At 41.4% G+C, this 17,629-nt stretch overlaps 1 protein-coding gene across 10 annotated transcripts in view; it reads right to left on the reverse strand.

Annotated features, from left to right (window-relative positions):
• LOC111980524 (AP2-associated protein kinase 1-like) overlaps positions 1 to 17,629 on the reverse strand; it is a 95,870-nt gene that overhangs the window by 43,231 nt on the left and 35,010 nt on the right. For 3 of the 10 annotated variants that reach the window (XM_024011290.2, XM_024011285.2, XM_024011291.2), the window contains 4 exons: positions 15,744 to 15,839; positions 13,697 to 13,801; positions 13,342 to 13,443; positions 10,717 to 11,982 (listed from right to left, as the gene is read on the reverse strand). In XM_024011290.2, the coding sequence (XP_023867058.1) occupies positions 11,297 to 11,982; positions 13,342 to 13,443; positions 13,697 to 13,801; positions 15,744 to 15,839 (989 nt within the window). In that variant the 3' untranslated portion in view covers positions 10,717 to 11,296. Of the gene's footprint in view, positions 1 to 7,780; positions 11,983 to 13,341; positions 13,444 to 13,696; positions 15,265 to 15,743; positions 15,840 to 17,629 lie in introns of those variants that run through there. The other 7 variants (XM_070449498.1, XM_024011288.2, XM_070449499.1 and 4 more) reach the window with 7 other exon arrangements.

Raw genomic sequence — 17,629 nt, forward strand, 5'->3', positions numbered from 1 at the left:
ATTCAATACGGAACATTTCAAGAAGTTTCTTCAAGTGCAGTCGCAAACATCATCAAGCGCTATGATGAAACTGGCTCTCATGAGGACCGCCACAGGAAAGGAAGACCCAGAGTTAGCTCTGCTGCAGAGGACACATTCATTAGAGTTACCAGCCTCAGAAAATGCAGCCCAAACAAATGCTTCAGAGAGTTCAAGTAACAGACACATTTCAACATCAACTGTTCAGAGGAGACTGCGTGAATCAGGCCTACATGGTCGAATTGCTGCAAAGAAACCACTACTAAAGGACACAAATAATAAGAAGAGACTTGCTTGGGCCAAGATACACAGGCAATGGACATTAGACCGGAGGTAATCTGTCCTTTGGTCTGATGAGTCTAAATTTGAGATTTTTGGTTCCAACCGCCATGTCTTTGTGAAACGCAGAGTAGGTGAACGGATGATCTCTGCATGTTTTGTTCCCACCGTGAAGCATGGAGGAGGTGTGATGGTGCTTTGCTGGTGATTTATTTTTAATTCAAGGCACACTTAACCAGCACGGCTACCACAGCATTCTGCAGCGATAAGCAATCCCATCTGGTGAAACGCTTAGTGGAACTATCATTTACATTTACATTTAAGTCATTTAGCAGACGCTCTTATCCAGAGCGACTTACACATTGGAAAGTTCATACATATTCATCCTGGTCCCCCCGTGGGGAATGAACCCACAACCCTGGCGTTGCAAGCGCCATGCTCTACCAACTGAGCCACACGGGACCTATCATTTGTTTTTCAACCGTACAATGACCCAACACACCTCCAGGCTGTGTAAGGTCTATTTGACTAAAAAAGGAGAGTGATTGTGGAGTGCCTCCACAATCACCCGACCTCAACCCAATTGAGATGGTTTGGGATGATTTGGACCGCAGAGTGAAGGAAAAGCAGCCAATAAGTGCTCCTTCAAGACTGTTGGGAAATAATTCCAGGTGAATCTGGTTGAGAGAATGCCAAGAGTGTGCAAAGTGGTCATCAAGGCAAAGGGTGGCTACTTTGAAGAGTCTAAAATATTACATATATTTTGATTTGTTTAACAATGTTTTGGTTACTACATGATTCCATATGTGTTATTTTATAGTTTTGAGGCTTCACTATTATTCTACAATGTAGAAAATAGTAAATTATTTAACTAGGCAAGTCAGTTAAGATCAAATTCTTATTTATGGCCTACCAGGGAACAGTGGGTTAACTGCCTTGTTCAAAGGCAGAACAACATATTTTTACCTTGTCAGCTCGAGGATTCGATCCAGCAACCTTTCGGTTACTGGCCCAACACTCTAACCACTAGGCTAGCTGCCGCCCCATACATGAAGTGCTTTCATTTCTAAATGGTAAAACAGATACTGTTGGTATGAAAACACTCTCAAATAAAAGCTGACATTCTGTACTGTTGCCTAATACGAAACATTCTATCTCACATTGAAAATGCTGGAGTATAGAGGCAAAAGTATAACGCTGTTATATAATGACACTTTGAGAAGCAGACACAGCCACAATCCTGTGGAGAGAGAACTGAAGCATGCCATGTGGCCAAACACAGAGCCAACCGTAACTACTAGCTGAGCTTGGTGGCAGAGGGATTGGAGGCAGTAAACGAAAAGGCCCAACCATGATGACATAGCCCTGGCAGAGGAGGTTAAGAACCAGGCACACATACCCAAGGGAAAGCTGAGGCTCTGTGAGCTGCCTCTCGATCAACTCCTTCAGTGTGATAGACAAGTAGATCACTCCACTACAGCTATTTCTGTTGCAATTTCAAAATGATGAGGGGGATGCTGAGAACACGCTTGCTCGCATTGGATTAATCAACCATATAAGACTCTTCAATTCCATTTTGTATTAAGCCTACATTTGTTAAAATACCCTTCTGACTGATTACTCTGGGATCAAAACAATAATCCAATCAACTGATTCATTAGAGATAAGAAAGCCACTTGACAGAGAGTACACACACAAATGATGTCTAAATAAGCATATTGTTAAAATGTTCAATCTGAATGTTCAAATCAGATTGGTAGACATGTCAAGTGACTGAATACATTATCCGTAATAGGCCTACTACAGTATTGCATGAAAAATCATTTTAGTTTACAGCAGTGTGGTTGTTAAGAAAACATTGAACAGCAAGGTTGTTGTAGGGAACAGTAATCCTAGATTAGAGCACCAGACTGCTGTGCTTTCCTCAATGAATGGATTCATAGATCAATACCAGGAATATGGATACATAGAGGGAGGGATAACATGAAAGCATATGAAATCTATACAGCATTCCTACAACATGACACATACTGAGTGAGAAAAAAAACATATATGACAGGATGTCACACCCATAGAGCATTCATCCGAGGTGGATCCTTTGGGAAATGATAGGTCAGAGAGGTTCCTAATCTGTTTTGTCACAAGGCTCAACCTAAACTTGAAAGTATTACTTAAGTAGTTTTTTTGGGTATCTGTACTTTACTATTCATATTTTTGACTACTTTTACTAAACCACATTCCTAAAGAAAAGTATGTGCTTTTTACTCCATACAGGAAAATAGTCTAATTCACACACTTACTGTATCAAGAAAACATCCCTGGTCATCCCTACTGCTTCTGATCTGGCGGAATCACGAAACACATGCTTTGTTTGTGAATTATATCTGAGTGTGGGAGCGTGCCCCTGGCTATCCGTAAATAAATAAAAACAAGAAAATGGTGCCGTCTGGATTGCTTAATATAAGGAATTTCAAATCAAATCAAATTTTATTTGTCACATACACATGGTTAGCAGATGTTAATGCGAGTGTAGCGAAATGTATGTGCTTCTAGTTCCGACAATGCAGTAATAACCAACGAGTAATCGAACCTAACAATTCCACAACTACTACCTTATACACACAAGTGTAAAGGGATAAAGAATATGTACATAAAGATATATGAATGAGTGATGGTACAGAACGGCATAGGCAAGATGCAGTAGATGGTATCGAGTACAGTATATACATATGAGATGAGTAATGTAGGGTATGYMAACATAAAAGTGYATAGTTTAAAGTGGCTAGTGATACATGTATTACATAAAGATGGCAAGATGCAGTAGATGATATAGAGTACAGTATATACATATACATTATATTAAGTGGCATTGTTTATAGTGGCTAGTGATACATTTTTGATCAATTTCCATCCATTTACATTATTAAAGTGAGCTGGAGTTGAGTGAGTATGTTGACAGCAGCCACTCGATGTTAGTGGTGGCTGTTTAACAGTCTGATGGCCTTGAGATAGAAGCTGTTTTTCAGTCTCTCGGTCCCTGCTTTGATGCACCTGTACTGACCTCGCCTTCTGGATGATAGCGGGGTGAACAGGCAGTGGCTCGGGTGGTTGTTGTCCTTGATGATCTTTATGGCCTTCCTGTGACATCGGGTGGTGTAGGTGTCCTGGACCGGTGATACGTTGTGCAGACCTCACTACCCTCTGGAGAGCCTTACGGTTGTGGGCGGAGCAGTTGCCGTACCGGGCGGTGATACAGCCCGACAGGATGCTCTCGATTGTGCATCTGTAGAAGTTTGTGAGGGCTTTTGGTGACAAGCCGAATTTCTTCAGCCTCCTGAGGTTGAAGAGGCGCTGCAATTCAGTTTGTCCGTGATGTGTACGCCGAGGAACTTAAAACTTACTACCCTCTCCACTACTGTCCCGTCGATGTGGATAGGGGGGTGCTCCCTCTGCTGTTTCCTGAAGTCCACAATCCTCTCATTTGTTTTGTTGACGTTGAGTGTGAGGTTATTTTCCTGACACCACACTCCTCCCTGTAGGGAGTCCTCCCTGTAGGCCGTCTCGTCGTTGTTGGTAATCAAGCCTACCACTGTAGTGTCGTCCGCAAGCTTGATGACTGAGTTGGAGGCGTGCATGGCCACGCAGTCGTGGGTGAACAGGGAGTACAGGAGAGGGCTCAGAATGCACCCTTGTGGGGCCCCAGTGTTGAGGATCAGCGGGTAAGCAAATTGGAGTGGGTCTAGGGTGTCAGGTAGGGTGGAGGTGATATGGTCCTTGACTAGTCTCTCAAAGCACTTCATGATGACGGAAGTGAGTGCTACGGGGCGGTAGTCGTTTAGCTCAGTTACCTTAGCTTCCTTGGGAACAGGAACAATGGTGGCCCTCTTGAAGCATGTGGGAAGAGCAGATGGATAAGGATTGATTGAATATGTCGTAAACACACCAGCCAGCTGGTCTGCGCATGCTCTGGGGATGCCGTCTGGGCCTGCAGCCTTGCGAGGGTTAACACGTTTAAATGTTTTACTCACGTCGGCTGCAGTGAAGGAGAGTTCGCAGGTTTTGGTAGCGGGCCGTGTTAGTGGCACTGTATTGTCCTCAAAGCGAGCAAAGAAGTTATTTAGTCTGTCTGGGAGCAAGACATCCTGGTCCGCGACGGGGCTGGTTTTCTTTTTGTAATCCGTGATTGACTGTAGACCCTGCCACATACCTCTTGTGTCTGAGCCGTTGAATTGCAACTCTACTTTGTCTCTATACTGACCATTAGCTTGTTTGATTGCCTTGCGGAGGGAATAGCTACACTGTTTGTATTCGGTCATGTTATATTGAAATTATTTATCAATTTACTTTTGATAAAGTATATTTTAGCAATTACATGTACTTTTGATATATATATATATATATATTTAAAACCAAATACTTTTACTCAAGTAGAATTCTACTGGGGGACTTTCACTTTTACTTGAGTCATTTTCTATTAAGGTATCTTTACTCTTACTCAAGTATGACCATTGGTACTTTTTCCACCACTGGGCTCAACAAGTAAACTTTCATTTACTTTACTGTGGCATACTGTAGTATTACATATTAATCCCTATTTAGGTAGAAGCCTTTGGGTGGTACATCGAGACCCTTGTCTTTTCCTATGGTCTGTAGGTTGAAAAGGTTTGAGAATCATTGCTGTAGGTAGGTTATTTAGCATTAAAGGTAAATAGGCATACAATATAAAGCTGCAGTCTGTTGGGCTCAATATAATGTTCCTCCTATATGTTAGAGTGCATTTTTATACATAGTCACTAAGGCATAAAATTCAATATAGAGGCTGCTGCTATGGTTATGGACCAAACTTAAGTATCCTTAAAGATAAGCCTTTCAAAGTCCTCTTTCTTTTGACAACATGTATATTTATTAGGACTGTCAAAATATAAAAACAATTAATTGATTTAATCACAGGGTTTGCTGTGATTATTCGTGATTCATTGCACATTAGAAATTTGCTCAAATTAAGATTTTTCATWAAAAAAAAAACATTTCACGAATATTGACATCTTGATTTTTTTGTCTAAAGTAATGGTTTGCAAAATTTGGTGAATTGAGAAAGCACACTTTCTTTAACCTTAATGTCAACTTGTTTTTACAGTGCATTGTTGTTTTTAGCTGTATAGATGTATTGGGATGTTTTTTGTGTATTTTGAACGCTTTAAGACAATGCGATTAATCACGATTTTAAAAAATGTGAACTCAAATTACAAAAAGTTTAAAAAGTAAACTGATTAAATCTGACAGCCATACTTCTTATAAAACCGTTCAAGATCTACTATGTTGACCTTTGAAGAAGGAAACTGCATAAAACAACAGTTACAATGTAAGGAAGAGTAGATGTAGATTATATACGTTTCACACAGAGGTCAAATGTCACATGCTAATCAGGCAAATACTCAACTGATGTAATTTAGTACTTCAATAGTATATCAAGTCTAACCATATAAAAGCAATGTCATTTACACAACATTAGTATATTATTAACATGGTGTTAAAAACAATATGTGACAAAATTATATACAGTATACAAACACAAACCATTCAACAAAAAAACAAATTTCCCTTGACATGGGAGACTACTCTAATTCAGAAAATGTAGATTACTATTAGTACTTTTAGAGTGAAACAATCCTGGACAATCTACGGTTTCAAAATAGTTTAATCAGTTAGATGTGTCCTGAAAATCCCAATGTATTGCAAATAAAGTGCCGCAATGCTTCATCTGAAGGTGAATCAGAAAGCTGAGGTAGAACAAGGGTGTAGAAAAACAGGTAGAATATGGGCAAGATAGAGCAAGTCATTGTTAATACTGCAATTGTACAGAAATACAGTCAGTCTACCTATAGTATCACATCCTCAACAGAGGGATTCTAGATTCTAGATTGCACACTGGTACTGGGATATGACCTCTACAGGGGGATATAGAGCAGGGCTGGCCTGGGCCAGGCTTCAGCAGATCAGCCCCCTCCCTGGGAGGCCAGCTTTGGTTTTTGGTAAGGGGTGGGGGTCCATATATCAAGGCTTTCCCTGTGGGCATCTGGGGTAGAAGGGGGCCCTGAGGAATGGGTCCACTATAGCTCTGCCTCCAATGGTCCAGGAGTGCAGGGGCCCCACAGCCACCGAGCCCACAGCAGCATGCTGCCCCACACTGGAGACCACGCGGAGGGCTGCGACAGGCTGCTGGAGCAGGGGGGCATCCGAGCACCGGGAGTACCTGGGCTGGGCCTGCCATACCATGATGCAGCCACCACCATGCTTGAAAATATGAAGAGTGGTACTCAGTGATGTGTTGTGTTGGATTTGCCCCCAAACGTAACACTTTGTATTCAGAACATAAAGTTAATTTCTTTGCCATATTTTTTTCAGTTTTACTTTAGTGCCTTATTGCAAACATGATGCATGTTTGTGAATATTGTTATTCTGTACGAGCTTCTTTATTTTCACTTTGCCATTTAGGTTAGTATTGTGTAGTAACTACAATGTTGAGCCATCCTCAGTTTTATCCCATGACAGCCATTAAACTCTAAGTCACCATTGCCCTCATGGTGAGATCCCTGAGTGGTTTCCTTCCTCTCCAGCAACTGAGTTAGGAAGGATGCCTGTATCTTTGTAGTGACTGCATGTATTGATACACCATCCAAAGTGTAATAAATAACTTCACCATGCTCAAAGGGATATCCAAGGACTGTTACCAATAGGTGCCCTTCTTTGCAAGGCATTGGAGAACCTCCCTGGTCTTTATGGTTGAATCGGTGTTTGAAATTCACTGCTCGACTGAGGGATCTTACAGATAATTGTATGAGGTATTCAAAAATCATGTTAAACTCTATTATTAGACACTGAGTGGGTACATGGAACTTATTATGTGACTTGTTAAGCACATTATTACTCCTGAACTTATTTAGGGATGCTATAACAAAGGGGTTAAATGGACTTTAAAAAGTATGTGATAGATTGCATACTTTGAGATGAAATGTGCAGCTGAAATTTGGCCATAGAATGAATGACCAAAAAATACATATTTTCACCCTCTGTAAATTATATAATTTCATCTTTCATTCAGAACCTAAAATCAACCTAACTTCAACGTTTGGAAAACACTTTTTTTCCCAACATCATTTTGCATAATGAGTATGAAATCTACTCAATGTCATCCCCCAAATGTAATTAAACCTCTGCGCATATGTAAATAAGATGATAATAAGTAGTGATTAATTCGCTGTACATGATTTAATTGATTGTACTTGAGTATTTGTATTTATTTGTATTTATTAAGGATCCCCATTAGTAGAAGTGAGTGTCTAAAAGATAACATGTGTCGCCCCTCTCCCTCTGAATCAATCTGTCTGCCAATAAATCACGTTAACCACATGACTACCATGACAGGGTCAAATTCTCAGTAATCAACTCCCTTCAGTCACTCAATCAATACTCAACACAAAAGTACATTCACATGAATATGTTTATTCAACATCCCTTTCTTTGTAATTCTTTAGTTATCTCACAAAAATAGAAGGTGCACACAGAAATGACAGAGCTGACGCAGGATTAGGTGTCATATAGACGGACAGAGATCCAGAACATTCAGGAGAACAATGGTCATCAGAAACAGCTTTTTCCACTTTTAGCAAAAACAACTGGGCAACATGAAGGTTCTCTTTTTCACAACACAAGTTGAACTACCTGTAGGGCAATACCTTTACCAAGAACAACAGCACAGTGGTGTCTACAGGAAGAAGCAAAGATTGCATAGGTCAAAAGCCTCATGAGTATCTGCAGATGACTAGACTGTACAGTAGTGGAGGGGATAAGATGTGAACTTCAGCCTGAGATAGATGTGACACAACATTGAATTTCAGAATACTGCCAATAAGTGTTGTTGCTTGGCATGCATTGTTTGGAAAACTGTAGTAGAGCAATTATCTGTAATTCCTTGAAATGTATAGTGAGCATTCCTATCTTCATAGGATCTGACGTGTATGTGGTCATAGTGTTGAGTCCTGTGTAGGGCTTGCCCCTCTCTGTCTAATAACCAATATATTCCTTTCCTCAGTCAGATCACTGAGTCTAGTGGTCCACTCAGAGAGACACTGATGTGCTCTACTCTCAAAAACAGTGGCTTCCTCTATGGGCAACAGAGTGACACAGCGCTATTTAAGAGGGCCTGTGCTTTTCAAATGTGACGAAGTCAACACAAACAACACTGTTGATGTCACTTATTGCAGCGAGGTTAGACAACAACACAACCGCATCACATCCAACGAGTCAGACTGGCTAGGAGTTCCATTACTGTATGTTCACACATTCACACACCGATGATAACACTGTCTACCAACACACCAGAACAGAACATTCAACAACACGGCCATGCTTCGATATGCATCTTTTTGATCATGTAAAATCTGCGTGGAGAAAGCATGGCTTTGTAGAGCACTATTTCAGCAAAGACTGTAGTTCTCTGCCTTTGTACAGCGTGATTAAGTATGGTACAGTATAAGACATGGTAAAGCTCCCTGGGTTGTGGTCCCAATGTACAACAAACTAGTTTGTTTGCATTAAAACCCTCCTTAGGTCAAGGCAAGTTAATAGACACTACTTGAAGGAGAAATCCTACCCAACCCTCAACAACAGATCAAAGCTAAGATTGTCATAACTGTATGTTTTGATAATGTCCCAATAGGAATCTGGGGAGAAATATGGCGGAAAAAACACAGCTGCACAGGAAAAACAAAGTATTCGTCTATAATAGTCATCTTAAGAATTATATTTAAATATATTAATCTTTATTTATAATGATATTCATTTCATACATTCATTCTCTAACACTCTATTCATATTCACATTTATTATTAGCTGTATATGAAATAAACTTTTCTATATATTTTTTTCACAATGTAAGCTATGATGACCGCTGAGTAACAGAGGACATACATGTTTTGTAACGTTAACTTTTTACACGAGAGGAACCACACGTATGATCACTGGATCAGAGTCTGTGGGTATTGGAGATATACATACATTATGTAGGGCCGATAAATGACTGGAATATAGGATCTATGTACAAGTAGGAATGGACTTTCTGTGGGAATGCATGTTTGAATAGAATGAAAGGATTGCGTGGGCACAAACAGGCTGAAATGAAAGGGATGATATTGACCGACTGTCTGTATAGTCAGGCTAAAGAGAGGTCAACGAGAGGAAAACAAGCAAATGCTTTAGAAAAGCATCAATGTTGTCAATGTGCAGCTGAGTCCCTAGCCAAGCTGGTGTTTTTAAATCTTAGCTTCTTCCTTTGGGAATGTTAGCTCCATATTTATGTTAATGTAGGCTTTAAAAAGTATGTTGGTGCTAACTTGTAACTTTTTTGAATAACTTCCTACCTCATTTTGACCATAGACAGGTAACCTGCCTGGTGGCTCTTACAGTGCTCTGCTAATGGCAGCTGGGAGGATGCGTCCACAGGGAGGCTCAACCTCTGGACCAGCTGGTGGAGTAATCAGTCATTTTTTATCAAAATCTGTCATTTTAGATATGACATCTATCCCATCACGCCGGCTATGATACCTCACGCTAAGGGTTAAAACACAATCCCTGACAACTCAGCCACTGGAATGTGGAAAACTAAATTGGCAGACAGACAACCAATTTTGCAACGTTCTACAGTACAACTCAAAATGTTTAGAAGAAATCAATGTTTTGATATTGTTACCAAATGTGCGCAAATAATAATCCAAGTGAAATATAACCCTGGAGAAAGGCAGGAGACAAAACATCTACTTGTCCACCATAACAACATCTACTAACAACAATAGTGGAATTATCTGGTTGCTTACAGGACAAGACTGACCAGAGAGATAGGAGTAAAACATGGTGAAACATTTGACCCTGGTCTACAGAAAGAAGAACTCTTGGATCAAGTTAGAGTGACAAATACAAAAGCTAGAAAAAGTTAGTGTGTCGTGAAAGCAAAAGTTATATTGTTAGGGTGCCATGAACGCAAAAGTTAGAAGCAGTGTGCCATGAACTTGTTTGCCATGATGACCGCAGAAGGCAACAGAACATAGGCCTAAATGCTGTGAGAGCATGATATGAGAGGGCAGAGGGGGGTAGAAGAAAAGTGGTGGACATGACGGGAATCAATATCAGAGGCATGATGGGACAAACACAGACAGGACAATGATTCTAGAACTCTATGGCCCAGTGCGTTCGGAATGACAGCAGGAGTTCCCATGGAACAAGCGTTGGTGATGAATGGTGTAGGGGTATAACGACTAATGGTGGGGTCTATTTTCCTCTCCAGCATCAATACTTCTACCTCGTCTCTCCATCCCCCCACTCCCCCTCTCTTTAGTGTCCCGGCTCCCCACCGCCCTCTACAGGTCGATGAGCTGGTCCACCATGAGCAGGGAGCGGGTCAAGCTGGGAAGGCTGGACTCAGAGCTGCCACTGTTACTTCGAGAGTGGCCTCCTGAAACTGTCCGGACAGAGAGGAGGGCGGTAGGGAGGTGGGCCAAGGCGAAGCAGGGGGGACAGGGGGGGAAAGCAAGGGAGGTAAGTAAGAAAGAACAGATGCCAGGGAAAAGAGGGAGAGAAGATAAGGTTACAGAAGACAGAGAAAGACAGGAAGAGGAATTTCTCTCCAGATACAATCTAAGAGTGTTAAGGAATAACTACACAGAGCGAGGATGGCTACTCAGATGAATCTACAAGGGGAAGGGGGAGCAGGGTTTAATACACTACTGAGGACATTGACCGGAATCAAATCCCAGAGTTCCTCTGACCCTGGTTTAGGTATGAATGGCAATCTCAGTGGGACAGGACAGAGACTCCCTGCCTCAGTGTGAAGGCTGGAAGCCCACTGGGCTTACCTTGGGAGGAGACCATGACAGGGATGGGGTCAAACTCATCCTTGTTGCCTTTCTCTGCACTGGGCGGAGGCTCAAAGCCTGGAATCAGGAGATCAGAGGAGTCTGCAGAAGATGGAGCCGAGAAAGGAGGAAGGGGAAGGGGAGGTTAAGGTGTTTGGGACAAGCATTGAGTAAAGCAAGCAGCACAACCAAGAGTATAAAGGAAGAATTAGAAATGTCAGAAAGGTAGAGAGATAAAGGAGGAAGCAGATAAGGCGAGTTAGAGAGCAGTGTGCCACACAACTGCAGAGGGTTAGAGTTAGACTGCAAGTCAGTAGCCTGCTAGTGTAGTTGTCTCTCTTAACAGGGATAACAGCTAGCTTCCTAACAGGGAGAACAGCTAGCTTCCTAACAGGGAGAACAGCTAGCTTCCTAACAGGGAGAACAGCTAGCTTCCTAACAGGGAGAACAGCTAGCTTCCTAACAGGGAGAACAGCTAGCTTCCTAACAGGGAGAACCAAACCATTTGTTCCTACGGTACACATCAAGTATAAGTGGCAGCACTCCTGCCTCTCCAATTGTAGGACTAAGTGGTTCAGTTTGGGCTTGTTGTGGGCATGTGATTTTGGAAACAGAGCCTTACCTGACAGAAACTGGGTGGAACCCCCAGATGCCAGGTCAAACTCTTCCAGAACAGACCTAAAGGCAGCAGAAGCGGGAGCAGAGGAGAGAGAGGAGGCTCCAGAAGGGGGAGAGATGAGAGAGCAACCCATCAGAGAGTCCTCCCCAAGCAAGTGATCTGTTGGAGAGAGGGGAGTGGGAAGGGGGGGGGTCGAGGGTTAGACTGGAATGTTTAGTTCAGGATATCTCCAGGATATGGCCAAAATATATTACTGTATCATGTATAATAACTAGATAGTAAGCGCCAAGGACAAAGGATGAAAAATAATCCACGTGTTCCTAATAGCTCTCAATGTCATGCTATAGTATAGAATGTATAGTAATAGAGGCACTAAACATCAAAGTATCCAACCGTAAGTAGGGGTATGTGGAGGTTTCCTTTGAAACCATTAAAAAATGAGCTAACTATCTGCATCAGCTTTTTCAGTACTTCCAACATGAGGTATTCTTATGAATAATATACTTCCCTTTTGGTGTTTCACAAACACTAATATATGAACACCAGCATAAAAAAAATACTTAGTTTCAACTTCCATTTATCAATTCCAAAACTGTTATTATTCGGTAGATCTACTTGAACATTTGATTAGTTACTTTCAGTGATCATGTCTTATTGTTTAACATTGCTTTGTGTTTTTGATTATTAGCCATTTTAAACCACTTTTGCAGGCATTGTTGAGCACAGTGCTCAATCTACTAGCAGTAGCCTAAGTGGAGGTTGAGCTGCACGCAATGGGCCTCAATGGGCTTGGCAACAGTAACAAGGCGTGATGTGTAACAAAAACATTTTTGGGGGGAGAATGTTTCTTTGGCACCATCAAGCAACGTCCTGACAACTGATACACAGGAATGTTCTTGCAACGTTCTCATGAAACGTGTTTAGAACATGAATATTGTATATTCTGAAAACATGGCAACCATGTTCTGTGTATGTTTGATGTGATGTTGATGGAATATTCTCCTAACCCTTAGAAAACTGGACACAAATGTTCTTGCAACGTCCCATAAAATGCATCTAGAACGTTGTAGAATATTCTGAAAACATTGTAACCACATTTTAGACATTAAGGGAATGTTCTCCTAACTTTCACACCAAAATATGTTAAAAAGGTTGTCAGAAGGTTTTTGCTAACATAGATAGAATGTTCCCCTAACGGAAAACTGGACACACATTAGGGGAACATTATGGGTAACATTACAAAAACATTCTATCTCCCTAGAACTGTTAGCTGGGTAGACAGACACTCAAAATATCAATCAGACAGCCTCATTGTACTCAATGGGCTGGCTCCACTCCGTCCTCTGAAAATCTTATGCAATGATCAAAGACCAGTGTCGAGGCAGGTGGTATTATCAGTAATAACAGAAACCAAAACATTTTGGTTTCGTCAGATCTACACAATCTTCTTCCACTGTTGCATTCAATTCTGGAAGCATCTAGATTGTGTGTCGCATTGCCTGTGAGACAAAAACTAACCATGAAGCAGCGTTGAGTCTGTCTCAGACTGGGACATAGGAGCCTCCAGACCAGGGATCAGAGAGTCCAGACTCACAAGAGAGTTCTCTGCTGGACCCACTACTGTACATGTAGAGAGAGGGAGGAAGAGACAAAGACAAGGAGAGAGGGAAGCAGAGAGAGGGAGATGGGGAGGAAGAGAGAGGAAGAGAACGAGAAATGGAAGCAGAGAGAGGGAGAGAGGACGAAAGGGTGCACTGAGGGCAGACAGAGGATATTGCCATGGAGTATTCCACGGTAAAACATTTACATTGGGAAAAACAAATGTAACAAAGTGTGTACAGCAATGAAATCTCCAGGAGTGAAAGTATTTTACCATTAACAGCCTCCGCCACCATTCTGCCAAAGGGATCAGCCATGGACAGGAGGTCAGGGAGCAGGTGGTGTGTATCTGGGGACTTCAGTCCCTCAATAAGCTTCTCTAAAGGTCCAGAGAGAAATGAAGAGCGAGGAAGCGTAAATGGAAAGGGAGAGAACAGTAAGAAAAAGTGAGTGGCAGCAACACTCTAGCTAGCAAATACTGCATTTGACATGGTCATGCCAGAACAGCAATTAAGGAGTTTGTGAGGATGGAGAAAAGGGGTGAAGAAAGGAAGAGGAGAAGAGAAGGTGAAGGACAAATAATAAATAGGACTGAGGGCAAAGGGAACTAGGCTATAGGGAATGTGAGAGGATGGGTGTTCAATGCGGGGAAATGATGGTACAGCTGAGCCTCCAGCACATAACGTGATGCAAGGACAGAGACCACAATATCGTATACATTTCTGGAACTAATATGCACTCCGTGGATGGACTCAGCTGCACGTCCTCCAAGCCTGTGTCATCTATTACTTTCAGAGAATGTACAGACCGTCCTTATTTATCGCTTACATATAGGCCTATATAGATAAGCTATTGTACTACAACTATAACCACTCAACCCACTCATGTCGTTAAGGCCCGTTTCCTAGTTCATGGGGAGCCAACATGAAACATTGCTGATAATTTATATTTACTGGCTAATAGTGTATCCTAGTTCCAAATAACCTGATACGGTTGAGACGTAATGTTTGTTTATCAAGTGCAGCTTTCCAGTCAAGAAGTGATTGACAGCCCCCATGGAGACAACCTGCCATGGTATTTACATTATCACCATTGATATTATTTCCATCAATAGGAGCCTTAAGGAACTAGAACGGTTTTCAATTGTTTAATGAAGCGATTGACTTTTACATTAGCTTTCAAGGGTTTTGTAATCAATGATATTGCTAAAGAAATGCAACTAAAAACATAGTTTTTCTTTTTTTAACGTACCAGTAGCTTAAACAAAACAGAGATGGAGGGAATGAGAAAATTGGGAAATGAAAGAGGTTGGGGATAAATTCATGAATTACAGATGAATAAAACACAAGATAACAGAATGGCTGAAGAATTACATATTAAGACAAAGAATCTGAGACAAACACATTAGAATATAGCTAAATAGAGAAAAGAATATCACCCTACAGATGAATGAAAGCTTCATCTCAAGCAGAGAAACAGTTTGCAGTGGAACCGTTCACTTTGAAGAAAAGTTATAAAAACCAACAAGGTCAACTTTCCATCACATTCCAACAAGCCAGTTAACAAGCGATTAGAATATCTTGCATACATCGAGACGTTTGTTCACACAGCCACCAAACCCTAAATGATATTTTCACACCAGATGCATAACACAGTCACACAGAGACAGCTGGCTAGTAGCTACATCCACTATCTGGGGTTCCCCCTAAAGACCACTCTACACACCAGGTCATCTCCCAACACAACACATTCACACATCTGCTCTCTTCCTGCCTCTCCACTCTGTACTTACAGTTAAGTCATGGACCAAGGCACAGCACAAGTCCACTCTAGCCCCTTTAACTTGGGAAAGAGAGCACTGTACATCACTGCTAGCAACATGATTACCAGTACTTTGGCTTTCTTAGAGCAATATCCCACACGTTACAACATGAAGTACTGCATTATTTTGAGCTCCATTTGTGACTTAAATAAAAGAAGATTAGGCTTGGAATGGTTTTTGGTTTTTGACAACCACTTACTAAAACAGCCAAACGTCGCCATGACCACTAAGGAACACTAATTGTGTGTGAATTCCAAGGGTGCGTTTGTTTTTCAGCCTGATGTTTACTGGCACCTGTCAAAACAACAGGCATGTAACGTCTTCGTAAATGCATCAGTTATTCTGCACTCTGGCACTCTCAAACCTGAGTGCTCTGAACTCGGAGTAGATTGCCAGAGTGGATTTACGAATGCAGCATCTCAGTATGTTGTGTTGATGCTCTATGTGGGGTAAGTGATTTGGAGTGTGCTTATAGAAATAGAAAGGGACACAACCTTACCTGGAGTGTCTGAGAGTGCTAGGGTGCTGAAAGGGACCGGAACCGTCAACAAAGACTCTCCTGTATCCAGTCCAAGGATGTCTTCAGATTGCTCTACTGGTGCAGCAGAGAAAAGACAACAAAACAGACATACACTAATGATCACTGCAGAGATACACAAAGCATGGCATGTTGTCCATCTGCGTCTGATAAGTAGAGATGATTGGGCATGGATAGTTCAAGGCAAAGACACAGTGTTTTCTTGGTCAGTTATTCAGTGAAGACATCCCATTAAATGGCTAGCTAGGGATTTTGAGCATGCAGAGTTAATGAAAGCTCTCAGAAAGGAATTTCTGCTGAGCTTAGAGTTCAGATTGCCACTGATGAGGTCACAGAGGACCATTCACTCAGCAGGAATAAATAAGCACTTTTATGAACTTCTACTGTCCTCCAAGAGTTGCTGAACTTTCTCTTCATTTCAGTAGCTCCTCAGTTCATGCACCTTGGTTGGAGAGTGGAGGAGTAGCAGAGTTCCCTTCCTTTATGTCCATAGTATGACATATAGAATAGTGAATTATAGGATTTCTATGGGTGTGTCACTGGAGATGATTGTAATGGAGAATGGAGCATCTGATTGCTAAAGGAAGAAAGAACAAAGGAAGGGGAGCTATGGGAATATCTGAGAGATACAGCGTATTCGGAAAGTATTCGGACACTTTGACTTTTTGTTACGTGACAGTCTTACTCTGAAATTGATTCAATAATTTTTTTCCCCTCATTAAACTACACACAATAGCACAAATAAGATTTTTTTTTGTATATATAAAAAAAAAAAAAGGAAATTCCTTATTTACATCAATAAGTATTCAGAGCTTTTGCTATGAGAATCTCAAATTAATCTCAGGGGCATCCTGTTTCTATTGATCATCCTTGAGATGTTTCTACAACTTCATTGGAGTTTACCTGGGGACAATTCAATTGATTGGACATGATTTGGAAAGGCACGCACGCGCCAGTAGACGATGAGGAAATAAAACAGTTTGTGAATCTACAGTCGGGAAGTTTACATACAACATAGCCAAATACAGTTAAACTCAGTTTTTCACAACTCCTAATCCTACTAAAAATTCCCTGTCTTAGGTCAGTTAGGATCACCACTTTATTTTAAGAATGTGAAGTGTCAGAATAATAGTAGCGAGAATGATTCATTTCAGCTTATATTTCTTTCATCTCATTCCTCCTGACATGACCCATTCCTCCTGACAGAGCTGGTGTAACTGAGTCAGGTTTGTAGGCCTCCTTGCTCACATACGTTTTTTCAGTTCTGCCCACACATTTTCTATAGGATTGAGGTCAGGGCTTTGTGATGGCCACTCCAATATCTTGACTTTGTTGTCCTTAAGCCATTTTGCCACAACTTTGGAAGTATGCTTGGGGTCATTGTCCATTTGGAAGACCCATTTGCGACCAAGCTTTAACTTCCTGACTGATGTCTTGAGATGTTGCTTCAATATATCCACATAATTTTCCATCCTCATGATGCCATTTATTTTGTGAAGTGCACAATCCCTCCTGCAGCAAAGCACCCCCAAAACATGATGCTGTCACCCCCGTGCTTCACGATTGGGATGGTGTTCTTCGGCTTGCAAGCCCCCCCCTTTTCCTCCAAACATAACGATGGTCATTATGGCAAAACAGTTCTATTTTTGTTTCATCATACCAGAGGACATTTCTCCAAAAAGTACGATCTTTGTCCCCATGTGCAGACGCAAACTGTAGTCTGGCTTTTTTATGGAGGTTTTGGAGCAGTGGCTTTTTCCTTGCTGAGTGGGCTTTCAGGTTATGTCGATATAGGACTCGTTTTACTGTGGATATAGAGATACTTTCGTACCTGTTTCCTCCAGCAT

Source organism: Salvelinus sp. IW2-2015, linkage group LG20 (assembly GCF_002910315.2).
Source record: "Salvelinus sp. IW2-2015 linkage group LG20, ASM291031v2, whole genome shotgun sequence".
Classification (NCBI taxonomy): domain Eukaryota; kingdom Metazoa; phylum Chordata; class Actinopteri; order Salmoniformes; family Salmonidae; genus Salvelinus; species Salvelinus sp. IW2-2015.